This window comes from Halictus rubicundus, chromosome 7, assembly GCF_050948215.1.
Source record: "Halictus rubicundus isolate RS-2024b chromosome 7, iyHalRubi1_principal, whole genome shotgun sequence".
In the NCBI taxonomy this organism is placed as follows: domain Eukaryota; kingdom Metazoa; phylum Arthropoda; class Insecta; order Hymenoptera; family Halictidae; genus Halictus; species Halictus rubicundus.
In genome coordinates this window covers 1,102,983-1,116,504 of record NC_135155.1, presented here as the reverse complement: position 1 = coordinate 1,116,504, position 13,522 = coordinate 1,102,983, and the positions used below count along the sequence as shown (strand labels likewise).

The 13,522-nt window shown below is 33.3% G+C and overlaps 2 protein-coding genes across 14 annotated transcripts in view; both read left to right on the top strand.

Annotated features, from left to right (window-relative positions):
- The window catches only part of LOC143355912 (protein kibra-like), a 247,416-nt gene extending 243,302 nt beyond the window's left edge, over window positions 1-4,114 (top strand). For 7 of the 13 annotated variants that reach the window (XM_076791110.1, XM_076791113.1, XM_076791112.1 and 4 more), the window contains 2 exons: window positions 1,830-2,308; window positions 2,981-4,112. In XM_076791110.1, coding sequence (XP_076647225.1) covers window positions 1,830-2,308; window positions 2,981-3,443 — 942 coding nt within the window. In that variant the 3' untranslated portion in view covers window positions 3,444-4,112. Of the gene's footprint in view, window positions 1-1,829; window positions 2,309-2,980 lie in introns of all 13 variants that reach the window. The other 6 variants (XM_076791107.1, XM_076791104.1, XM_076791106.1 and 3 more) reach the window with 2 other exon arrangements.
- Window positions 4,115-8,037: 3,923 nt separating this feature from the next.
- LOC143355919 (uncharacterized) overlaps window positions 8,038-13,522 on the top strand; it is a 242,857-nt gene continuing 237,372 nt past the window's right edge. The window contains exon 1 of the mRNA XM_076791137.1: window positions 8,038-8,567. Coding sequence (XP_076647252.1) covers window positions 8,441-8,567 — 127 coding nt within the window. The 5' untranslated portion in view covers window positions 8,038-8,440. The remainder of the gene's footprint in view (window positions 8,568-13,522) is intronic.

Genomic DNA, 13,522 nt, shown 5'->3' with positions numbered 1-13,522 from the left:
AATCTTTATTCGCGACAAACGTACACGACGACAGTCAGAATAAGAATGTCCGCCGTCCCAAAAATCCGCAGCCGTGAGGACGCACTCGACAGTATGCCTCTGCTGCAGTTGCGAGGGGCAACGCTCTGACAAAAGATACATGGTCTGCCTCGACCGTTTGTTTACTTCGATTTTTCTAACATTTACTTTCAACAATTAGTTTGTACAACTCAAATTTATGCTAATAATTATTTAATGTGTAACTAATAATAATATAATTATTTATAGATTTAGATGAAATTTTACTATATCACCACGTTTCTATTTACCATTTTGTTAGCATAGAGCTGAAAACAGTCGGTAATAAAAAAAACAAGGCAACAAGAGGCGACGAAAAGTTGTGCGATATTACTTCAATGTGGACATAGCTTGAGAATTCTTTCTTTTCTGTAACAAGACATATTCACATTGTACTAATTAAAAGTCATTACTATAATAGGTGTAGAAGCTTCACCGTTCACAATTATTTTAAATAAAAATCGTACAGGGTGTCCCAAAAATATTGTACTTCCTTGAAAGGGGTGATTCCTGCGGTCATTTGAAGTAACTTTTTCAGTTTTCACTTATTCACTTTTTCAGTAAGAGCGCGGCTACAACTGACAATGAGCGTGGCGTTAGCATTGGCCAAGCCGGAATACGTCCGCTGTTGCCGCGCGCTGATTGATCCGTGCTTTTTGTTAATAACTTGAAAACAAAGCCGCGAAACACATTTTCGCAAAGGAACAAGTTGCTTCCAATGACCTCATTGACCTTTCAAGAAAATACAACATTTTTGGACACCCTTCATACGTACACATACCTAGCCTAATAGCATACCAAATGCTTCTGAGAGAATATTTTCATAGCATTGTACTGTCAATTTAATGAAAAAAATCGATTTATGACCCTCTTAGAATTTGTTAGCATTGGATCAATTGTAGAAAGTCTTTGACAAAAACATTCGCTCGAAAATAAACAGTTGAAGTTAATTAATGTTTTTACATTACTGTAGTTGTTTCTACAATCAGTAAAAATATGCAACATTGAACAATCTTTAAGGGCCTGGTCTTCGTAGATTCGCGATAAGATAGAGTGACTACATTACCGTCAAAAAATGGTTTTACGTGCCACAAGTTTTCGTCCTTATATAAGAATATTTTGTCGTCGGTAAAGGGCTCATTCGAAAGAGAAAGGTGCAATCTAGTGCGCGCTGGTCAGGAGCTGCCGAGATTATGCAGGTATTTGGTAATATAAGCGTTAGAAGTAGGCCAAAAATTGACGATGTGCATGCCGTGGAATGCAAGCATTTTTATGCCATTGGATGAGTTTTTTGGGTGAAATCGAGAGCAGCGCGCACTAGAAAATATCTCCAACTACAAATTGAGCTATATTTTGTCTTGATTCTCTGCGAAATAAAGCCAAAAACTTGAAGCACGTTTCTGGCGTCAGAATTCATAATATCGATAATACAGAGCAAAAAATGTGACAAGTTTAGTCACAGACTTAAGACCTGTCGGATCAAGACCAAGACTGATCTTAAGTCAGTGTCTGAAGGCTGTGAATGGAAATTATTCATTAAAAAGTCACGTGGCTATCCCGGGCCATTAAGTCAGAACAATTGGGGTGGATGACAACCTTTCTTTTTTAAACTATGAAGTAGTTAAGAAGATAAAGACAAGCAGTTAAGGATAAGTAGTTAAGGACTAGTACTTAAATATAAGTAATAAGACACTTAAATATAAGTGTAAATATAAGTGTATTTAATCACTTAAATATAAGTAATTTCATTATTGAAATTATTGTTTTGACAGCTGAATCGAAGTGACAGCGATAGCAGCATGCCGCTTTATAGAAGGGGTGGACCTTTCCAACGAAATTCAGTCGAAAGAAGATCTTTACGGTGGCGACGTCCTTCGTCTGCGCTCAGTTGCAAAACCGTCTCTAAAAAGTGTACCAACTTACCGCCCACTGCTAGAACATCGTTGGACCTCGAATTAGATCTCCAAGCACAGCACGCTAGACTGAGCAACCTTCAAGATGAAATCACACGGTTACGAGAACTAAAACAGAGGTTGGAACAGGCGCGAGAAAAAGGAGACACTGATTTTGCGACTTGGTTGTTAGAGGATCATAAGTTCCAAAGCCTCATGGCGCAAGCGGAAAGCGGAAAAAATGGAAAGAGTGCCGAGGATAAAAGAGTGGAGAAAATGTTGAAAAGAACCTCAAAAGAGATCTACAAGTTAAGAAAAACAAAGGCTGGCAAAGGAAAACCAGATATTATTTCTTTCAAGTATGTTTATTAATATTATTGGTACATAACGTTTCATTTGTACAAATAGAATGAAATTTATGCTATAATAAAATAGTTTATTATAATGCTGTCATTGACAAAGAAGAATTTCTGAGATATTCCATTGAAATAAACGTAGATATACAGGGTCATCCGTTTTTAAACGGCCAAACGTCAACCAGCTATAGAGGACCCCAACTGAAACAACTTTCACCCCTAACACTTTTTTTGATTCGGTCTTGATTTTTAGATAATTGCAAAACACCGTCATTTTTTGCGTTCACTTAAGATTAAATATATTAGGACTGCAATTATGTATCTTGATGATTTTTCCTTTGTTTGGTTTAAAATAAATAGGGGCATCTTTTTTATTAAGTCAACTTTTTTGTATGACCTTTAGATCTTGGTTTTTTTGACATGGGGCACGCCGTGGAGACTGAATGAAATAACTTCGAATCAAAAAAAGTGTTAGGGGTGAAAGTTGTTCCATTTGGGGTCCTCTATAGCTGGTTGACGTTTGGCCGTTTAAAAACGGATGACCCTGTATATATGTATGTAGAAATAATCGAGAAAGTTATAAACCTTTGCGATTGATCATTTTTACATAATAGGTTTAGTATTATTTAACAATGTAAAATAAAAAAACTCATTATCAATATTTGCTTGTTTCAGGGAGAAAATGGCATTCTTTACGCGTGTTAGTCTCAATGTTCCTGTGCTCCCTCCAGAAGATTCCACGTGCGAAAATCCGTTGTCACCGTCTTTGTCGATTGGCCAACACAAGCGACATGCTTCGGAACCAGTTACCAGTGAATCTATGGTTACTAAGGTTGATGCTCAATGTATTTCGAATTTGGTTGCACGGCCATACACTGTCCCTAGCCGGAATGTATCTGCCGTGAGAGCCGATAACGCCGCGACAAATAATGCGAGTATAGTGTTGAACTTGGCTGAAGATAATTCAGCAGACAGTACAAATAAAACCATAAATGCGAAGGGTCGACCGGTTGCCGGAAAGCTACAGTTCACGAAAAATGGTCAGGACGAGCGCCCAAAGTCGCCTGAACAAAACGACAGTGAAGAACCAAGGAGGTACGAGTACGTCGTCGACAGGGTTCTCGGTGTGGAAGTATAATTGTTCATAATTTAGGCCATTTCTTTAAATTCTTATAATGGAGAACCGTATATCTTTAAATTATTCAATGATTAACATACCCATCTTACCAGTATCGTAGCTTTAATTGAAAAGCAAACGGTTAGAAGGAAGTACCTAGGACTGCCATTTTCTTGTTTTTCTCCTCCCAAAATATTAGTTGCCATGCACAACGATTGAAGTTAACGGTAGGAGAAAAAGAAATGAAATATTATACAATAAACGGAAAACACTAGTGCGACTAGTACAGTGAAGGTTATTATTATGTTATATTATATTATATTATATTACATTACATTATATTATATAAATATTATATTATATTAAATTATATTATACTATATTATATTATTTTACATTATATTATATAAATATTATATTATATTAAATTATATTATATTATACTATATTATATTATTTTACATTATACATATTACATTATGTTATATTATATTATATTATATTATATTATATTATATTATATTATATTATATTATATTATATGATATTATATTATATAGTATTATATTATATAGTATTATATTATATTACATTATATTATATTATATTATATTATATTACATTATATTATATTATATTACATTATATTATATTATATTATATTATATTACATTACATTAGATTATATTATATTATATTACATTATATTACATTACATTACATTACATTACATTATATTATATTATATTATATTATATTACATTATATTATATTATATTATATTACATTATATTATATTATATTATATTACATTATATTATATTATATTATATTACATTATATTATATTATATTATATTATATTATATTACATTATATTATATTATATTATATTATATTATATTATATTATATTATATTATATTATATTATATTATATTATATTATATTATATTATATTATATTATATTATATTATATTATATTATATTATATTATATTATATTATATTATATTATATTATATTATATTATATTATATTATATTATATTATATTATATTATATTATATTATATTATATTATATTATATTATATTATATTATATTATATTATATTATATTATATTATATTATATTATATTATATTATATTATATTATATTATATTATATTATATTATATTATATTATATTATATTACATTATATTGTAGAAACTGATGTCGACGTTTTTATTGTTACTGGTTATCAACGTGATAACACGATGCCGGAAGCGAAAAATCTAGGCATATTTGAGAAAATAGTGAAAATGCGCACTGTATATACGAAAACGTAAATTATTTAAATGGAATTCATGTAAAAATGATTTAATCAATTAACCAAGTCCATCGGGTTCCTCTCGTATCCGAGATAATATTGTGTGTCGCTTCGCTGGTTCTTCTACGTCTTGAAACACACTACTCTACCGAGCAGCTGGACTGCAAATTTTAATTAAAAGTATAACGGAATGGAAGAAGAGGTAAAAGAAACAGGGAAACCCGATAGCCCTGATGACAGGCTGAAATATATTGATTCTCTAACTGCTACATACATACGCCCTTTTTGCAGCACCGCAATCCGTTTATCTGCTCCGCAGTAGTGCGTCTTAAGTATGCTAATATCTTTCTTTGTGTAACTGGAAATATTATCGTACGCGTCTACGTAAACAAAAACAGATCAGCACTAACTTTTAGGTTTTTTGACATTCTTTTTTCGAAAACTCGGTAGCATTTATCTACAATGTATCTTAAGGCAAATCGAAAATATCGTACGTTGAATATTATTTATGCGCGGATATGCTTTGTAACGTTGAGGATGCCGTATGTTTACAAGCTTTTATTTGCGTGTCCTCAGTAAATTCAGTAGCCTTATTTGAATGGACATGGAGAAGCAGAAAACAAATTGAAAATATAAAGGTCAATAGATCGATTGCGGATTTTATGCATTTTTAACAAATTCAATTATACAACTCCGGCAATGGAGGAAGTAGCTATGAGTTTACATAAATATTAACAGTTTCTAACAATGATGAGTCACTTATGTTAAATACAACAGAACAACTAATATAGTCATATACGCATATACAATCTACATGTAGCTTGATTTTCGAGACGATATTTTCAATATAAATGTTGCATTTTCTTGGTTATTTCGCGATTTAGAAGTCCTAGATACATTATATAGTTTCGTATATTGAAGAGGGTGAAAACGGAGAACTAAACGAAGAATTAGATGTGTGTATTTATTGGAAATTGCAATTAAAAGTTCACGTTTGTTAAAACTACAACACTTTTGTAACATATGAATGATTGAAACATTGTTAATAGTTTCAGTAACACACCGTTTGCCGTCAGTAGAACGAAAACAAATCTAGAATGAAATTTATAATAATAAATTAATATACATACGTATGTACTTGTAGAGTATCAACCGTTATTACCAGATGGCAAACCTGGGAATTAGTAAATATTAGAAAATTGTAGAATTTTCTGTCCAAAAATAAAAAGGGAAGTTAAAAAAAATCCTTGTATTGATGTCATAGGATGATCGATTTTAACCTTTTATCTTTTATCTTTGAAATTTTATTCGGTTAGCGTATCGAGGAACCTGGTAGAGATTCATTTATTAGGGGAGTAGTGAGATTTTCGAGACAGAATGTACTATTCACAGCTGGAAAGAAGTCATGTGGAACGAATGTGGGCCTGATAGATGTTTAGGCATACATAATTTTGCTATCGAAGATTGTCGAAACGACAACATCAAAGATCAGTTTATGATCAGGTAGGGTCTTCACTTATTCCTGTGCCAACCCATGTAACTTCTTTCTAGCAGCAGACAATACATACTCTTGTACATATGCGCTGATACGTAATATTAATTACACAATGTAAGTGCATAAATGTATAGATATATTTATACATTTATATTTAGATATCAACTATATGATTATGTCTAAATACGCGTGTGTGTGTGTGTGTGTGTGTGTGTGTGTGTGTGTGTGCGCGCGCGCGCGCGCGCGCGCGTGTGTGTGTACACATTTTTGTGTGTACACCCATAGAAGGATGTGTAGACAAAGGTCTCTGAAAATAATAATGCCTTTATGAGAAAAAGCGGGTACATTCGTGCAACGATTTTATACTTCCGATAGAACAAAGATGCGAATGGATATGTATAATAGGGTCACATTGTACAATTGCAGTACCTATTATACTCATCTATTTAATTAATAGGTTACAACAATGAATTACGTTAGTACCAGTATAGCTTGATCTTACTGGGTTAAATCAAATGCGATGCCTCCAATGTTGACAGCGGTGTTGATAATATTGACAATAAAACAATGATGATACTGCTGGTAATAATAATGGAAACAACGATGACCGATAATGGCGACAATGAACAGAATAAAAAATGAAATATAAACCATGGTACTGATATCACTAAGATTAATATTAACAGTAACAATAAGTTTGCAACGACACACATACATGAACATGTACATCCTCTGAGAATGAGAAACAATCGCAGCTTGACCTGCAACTAATAATAATGATTAAACGGTAATAATTCATATGATAATGATTAAAAGAAAAATACAGTATATTCTTGCCATATTATTTTGTACAATGGGTTTATCTATCCAGTTACTAGCGACTATGTGTATATCCTTTAAATACCTTCAACCATTTTACGCGATTACTCATTAAGTGACAATGTAAACTACTGGTAATAAACAATCCAGAAATAAGTAGAGGTGGTCACGATCAAATAAGTTCAGTATACAGGAATACACAGCTACATATATTAACGAATTCAATCAGTGAAACCAGTCTAATTGAGATAAAACAAATCAAGTTGTGTAGTACAATATAGTATACATTTTTACAAATGCTTAAAATATGTTATTCAATAAATCTATGCAAAGGTAAAATCTATAAAATCTTCTTTTCCTTCTGATCTTGAACGTTGCAATGGCAGCAAGGTCAACAGCAACATTATTTCTCAAGTCTATGTCTGAAAATTTGTAAATATGAAAAAAAATTGAACAAAAAGAATAAAATATTCAATGAGTAAAAACAATCCACCTGTAGCTTTGCAACAATCCCAGCAAATATTTTGATACGATCAATGAATAATGGCTTATTGCGGACGAAGGTTGTCGATTGTTATACATAGAACTACATATACTACCGTCTCTATAAATTACAAATCACATGTATATCGGTGTGAGACCAGAAGACCACTACTAATCCAATTACAAAACTTCTTTATTCTTCATTATTTTTTACGAGACACTCTCCAATATATTTGTAGAATTTGTCTGATTAAAATGATACCAAATATGATATACTTCCGATAATATTTACTTGTGTAATGAACGATGAAAGTTACTTTTAATTGCAATTACATTAACAGAAAATTCGTGTAAATATGATCCGAATTATATCGAGTTTGGTATCATTTTAATCAGAAAAATGCCACAAATATATTGCTGAAAGTCTCATCAAAATAATGAAAAATAAAGAAGTTTTGTCATTGGATTAGTAGTGGTCTTCTGGTCTCACACCGACATATCCGACCGTGTTATGTTACACTCTTCGGCGGCGGCGGCTCTCGAGTTTCTTAGCCCCTCGTGGGGTATACCCCGCGGTGGTATGGATAGTTGTGGGGACCGTAAACGCGAAGATTATAGGGACTTATATCGGAAATTCACTATATTATGCATTTGACTATATTAATTTGTGGTTACGGATATACGGAGATACGGGGATACTGAGATACGGGTGAAAGGTGTACGCGCCACGCGCATGTTCGAAACAGTGAGTTGGCGTTGGCGCGACGATTCACCAGCATGAATATGAGCAGGAACACGAGCACGAATACGAGCACGAGCATTTGGATTAGCCAGCCCGGGGTAGCCTAGCAGGATCGTTGACAGCGTTTCCCTCTCCTTAGTTAGAGTGGAGCGCTGCGCGTCGGCCGCAATGCTGCTTTGCGGTGTTTTATGTTCCGTGTTTTCGGTTCCATTTGGTGCGATCGTACAAATCGTAATCTTTCTACTACAAAATTCAAATGTTTCGAGAGTGCAAGCATCCCTCCCACCGGGAGCTGGTCAGTTTCCATTTCATTCTTTCTATAACAATAATCACTTATAACAAATTAAAGTAGATCGATCTGTTATTTTACATCATGTATCATCGAACGGACGAATCACAAGTAAATTAGTCTCTCAATGCGAAAATATCTGTGATGATGTACAACATATTTTGCTTAATGTTCAACGTCACAATATTTACAACGATCTCTTCTTTCCCTTTCTCTTCGTCTGCCGCCCCATCCTCACTCCCTCTCTCTCTCTCTCTCTCTCTCTCTCTCTCTCTCTCTCTCTCTCTCTCTCTCTCTCTCTCTCTCTCTCTCTCTCTCTCTCTCTGTCTTCTCTGTCTACACATCTACTGTCAAGTTTCGGAATGTCAATCTAACCTGAGGAGCACATCACGTGCTATACGAATGATTGTGAGAGATAGGTTCTTTGGCAATGCTCGGATTTTGTTTTTTTAATGCACCCAGTTTCAGCCAATAATTAGGAAGTCTTTTGTTATCATTTCTGTACCATCAATAAGCTTTCAACGGTTCGCGTGTGTATCAGTTTCTTTACTGTATTATATTTGTGAAACATTCAAATAATTAGAAACTCGGAAATTCTAATGCAAAATAGAAATGAATCGTTTGAGTCGTAAGATCAGTGTTTACGTACGTTCAAGTACTATTGTCTGTATGTATATTTGCTACGGTACAACGATAATTACTTTTGCCTGTAAACCGATTCTTGTTTGTATTATACATATGTATATTTGTGTACATACACTTATCAAATAGAATTCTACTTTGAAGCGCCTTATAATTCAGCTTTATAACATTCTCTGACAAACACGGCAATTTAATAAAGATAGGAATTAGACCAAGGAAATTTGAATTTTGACTAAAATCCCTGTCGCTCGGAAAACTAGACGATGTAGCCATTACACTCTAGGAAAGAGCTTAAATAATTCAACGATAAGCTGCAGGTGTTCGTCAACGAATCGATATTATTCCTATCGGCGGCACGCTTTCTAACGTGCACATATACCTATACACGTATACACCTGCCGCGCTGTACGTAAGTACGAAACTATACTACGTATTCTCTAATTTCCATACGATGTAACACCGGTTCAAATAACGTTATCGTCAAACAATTTAATTTAAGACTTTTACAATATTAACGACATTTTTCTACATTCGATAAAAAAAGTAATAAATATTCGACAATGGCCGGTTAATTAGCAATTATTATTGATTACATTTATCGTTAATCGGTTTGAAACTACACCTGCATATTTGGACAGTACAAATATGTGTATTGTATACGTGATCGATAAGTACGTGAAATTAATATTGACTATGTTTACAACGTAAAGAAATGAACTTTAAACTGCAAGTAATTTTTATAAATACGCATTAATATTACGTAATTATGAAAACTCATTGATATATGTACACATACAGTACATACTTCGCTGATTTACTAATGCACCGGTTCATTATTGAAATTGATCGTGATAGATAAGTGAATAACGTGCCTCAGCAATAATACATACATACCATTACCTAATATATCGAAACCTTACGACTATGTAATTACAGTTTCATGTCAGAGACAAATCTCTAATGACAAAGGAAACGGGTCATGTAACGAAACTAAGGTTTAATCAGAACCAATTTACCTTATTTTCTCCATAGAAACTCAGTTTCATATTGATTTAACACTGCTATCGCGCGCTAAGCTCATCAAAGATGCATGTCGCGAGATACTCAAATTCACAAAAAGCTTGCAAAATATGATTTTACGTTTCTCTTTTATCTGCACTAAACATCAAAAAAAGTAAGCAGGATTAGTAAATGAAGTATGTGAGGATTACCGAAATAGATTTATCCATAGAACAACGGTATCAAATTTAACATCGTTTTATTTTAATACATATATGTATACAATATATCATCATCATTGCACAATTTCTGAAAAAGATGAGATGTTCTAAATTTCGTGTGTTGTGCGTCGAAAATGTTGCACGCAACGTAATTGAAGCCTGCAGTAATTCTAACGGCTAAGTTCTAACAAGAACAACAACGATAACGCACCTACGATAGACGTATGTGATTTTAAATAATTTCTACTTGAATTCAGTAATATAATACTACGACATTCGGATGGATATTGGAGAGACTAATTATAAAATCGTAGATGACAGAGCATACGAAGCATGCACTTGCACGTACAATACATCCGGAACGGAACTGTAAACCGACCGTGAAATCAGGTTGCCATAACAAAACAAAGTCGCAGAAGTACTATAGATAAACACAAAATACAATAGTGCGTCGCGTCGATCGAAAAATGAAATTCTTAATAAACCTACTGTTTTTGTGATGCGATACGATAACATATATGTAATATACCCTAGTAGCATTTATGGCTGGCCAACGGTTGGGAGTTAGTTCGGATATAGTTAGTGGTTTTACCTATAAATCGCCAACGTAGGGCCTATGACGAAAAATTATGTCAATTTGCTAACGAATATACAACGTTGGGCCTACAGTTATTATAGTCGGTAAATTAATGTGACGACGACAATACTACATTGACCCAACGAAAATCTGCCAACATTTAAATATGTCGTCTAACAGATACCAGAACAAACGCTGCAACCAAAAACATGTTAATTATCATATTTCAAATTGATTTTCTTGTTTCCTTATTTATGAACATACACTCTCAATTTGTTACTGTCGCACAGAGTTGGGCAAAAATTTATTTTAAAATTTCGAATACAAATAAATGAAATCTATCTTTTATTCGAACTCGTTTCTCTCGCGGATACATATTCACCACAGTTTATCCGTCGGATACTTTTCACGATTTTCATTTGTCGTCCGTGGGTCATCCGAATCGCGAAGTAACGGCTATGCGTATTCGAGGCCTCTAGCGGCGAGAATTTATTAGAGAGAATTTATTCGAAGATACAGCTGATGAGTTGCAAAGTATCTTTGACTTTTATTCGAGAGTTTGTGGCAGCGCCCCCATGTATTCGACGGTGAATTTCGGCAGATACTCGCAACTTAGAATGCATCTTTGATTTTCGACGTACGATTTTCTGCGTGGCCTTGAGATTTATTCGAATACTCGATGTAGGGAAGATGATTTATTCGATTTTCTATTCGAGACGAGCATGAGGAATAAATGAAAATCAAATGTATCTTTTATTCGAAATTGTATTCGAAGTTCGGATGAAAGACCGAGCGACGTTGCCAAGTCGTAATACTTACGTCGTAATATGCAAGTACGTACTATGGTATAGTGACTCTCATTAATATTCGAACACTATTTATTAATTAAACGATAGTTTAAACAAATGAATTTTTATTATTTAAACGAATGTTTAAACACATACATGTTTATTATTTAAACGAATGTTTAAACACATACATGTTTATTATTTAAACGATTGTTTAAGCAAATAGATTTGTATTACTTAAACAGATGTTTACATAGGTAAATGTTCATTATTTAAATGACTGTTTAATAAATGAATTTTTATTATTTAAACAGATCTTTAAACCGATACATTTTTATTACTTAAACGATTGTTTAAACAAATAAATTTTTATTATTGAAACAAGTGTTTAAACCAGTACATTTTTATTACTTAAACAATTGTTTAAACAAACAAATTTTTATTACTTAAACCATTTACGTCACCTTTTGCAATGAGTAAAAGTCTTTATAATAAAAGGAAATGTCATTGAATTTCACCATCGGTACTCTGCTGGATATTAAGTTATTAAGACAATTTTATAAAGAACTCTTTACATTATGTATAGATAATAGATACACGTACATAGGTATTGCATGTAATGAATGCATTTTTCTGCCTACGGTTCTGAATTACCGACTCTTTAGAAAATGCAGAAATTTAGAATCAAAGACATCGATGATTTAAATTATCTGGAACAGTACTAAATAAATAACAAGTTAACCATTTGCAATATTATTTTAAGGCAATAAAATTGAAACAATGAATTAAAAAATTATTACTGCAAATATATATTTATGGCGACAATTATCAATGGATAGGCATAATGTTTCAATGAATTTTACTGCAAATTTCATCCTGATATCTCTTACAGCATAGTGTCCGGCCGTCCAAGGCTGTATATCGCGATGCAGCATTCGCTTCAGATAATTTTAATTTCGTTAATTTTAAAATGCTCATCTTTTTAAAAAACAGGTCTGTAAAGAGGACACTTGGGGCTATATCCTCATTTTTTGCAAATTTTTAAAAAGTTTCCTTCTATGAAAAGATAGCATTTGTTGAAAACAACGCACACCTTCAGCCAAAAAGAAAGTAACAGATGTTTCGTTCTTCTACTCTCGAAATCATTCGGCAGGGATCGTCGGCTGTGATTGCACATATATATGCATATAATTGTAGCCGCTTCGACTGCGGCGAACGTAGATAGAAAAGGACAGCATGCAAACACGGCCGCGTGGCCGAAGACGCAAGAAGAAGGCAGCACAACCCGATGATATTATTATCCGATTTGTACCGTGTTTGGGCTTATTTTGTTCAGGAAAACATTTTCAATCGGTAGGTAATGATATCGTTATGATAACGTTAAGAAGAAATAATATTAGATTTAGTTGGTAAACGCCAATACGCCACTGGTTACAATGTTGCCTCCGATACTGAATCGCGACCATATGGAGCGTCGCATCATGTGCCGCCTGGAGACAACAATGTAAGCGTTTCACCATCACTTATTAATAACAATAAAATGTTTGTTACAATTCATAATTCTGTCATGGGAACATTATTAATCGATTGCAAATAGTTTGCTGATGAAAACAAGTCTAAACACGCCACAAATCCGATAAGTTAGACGGTGCCAGTATTGAAACGTTTCCTTCGAAGTTCATCAACGAATTTTATTTCACTAGCTGACCGTTCCATTTCGATAGAGTCCGCTGC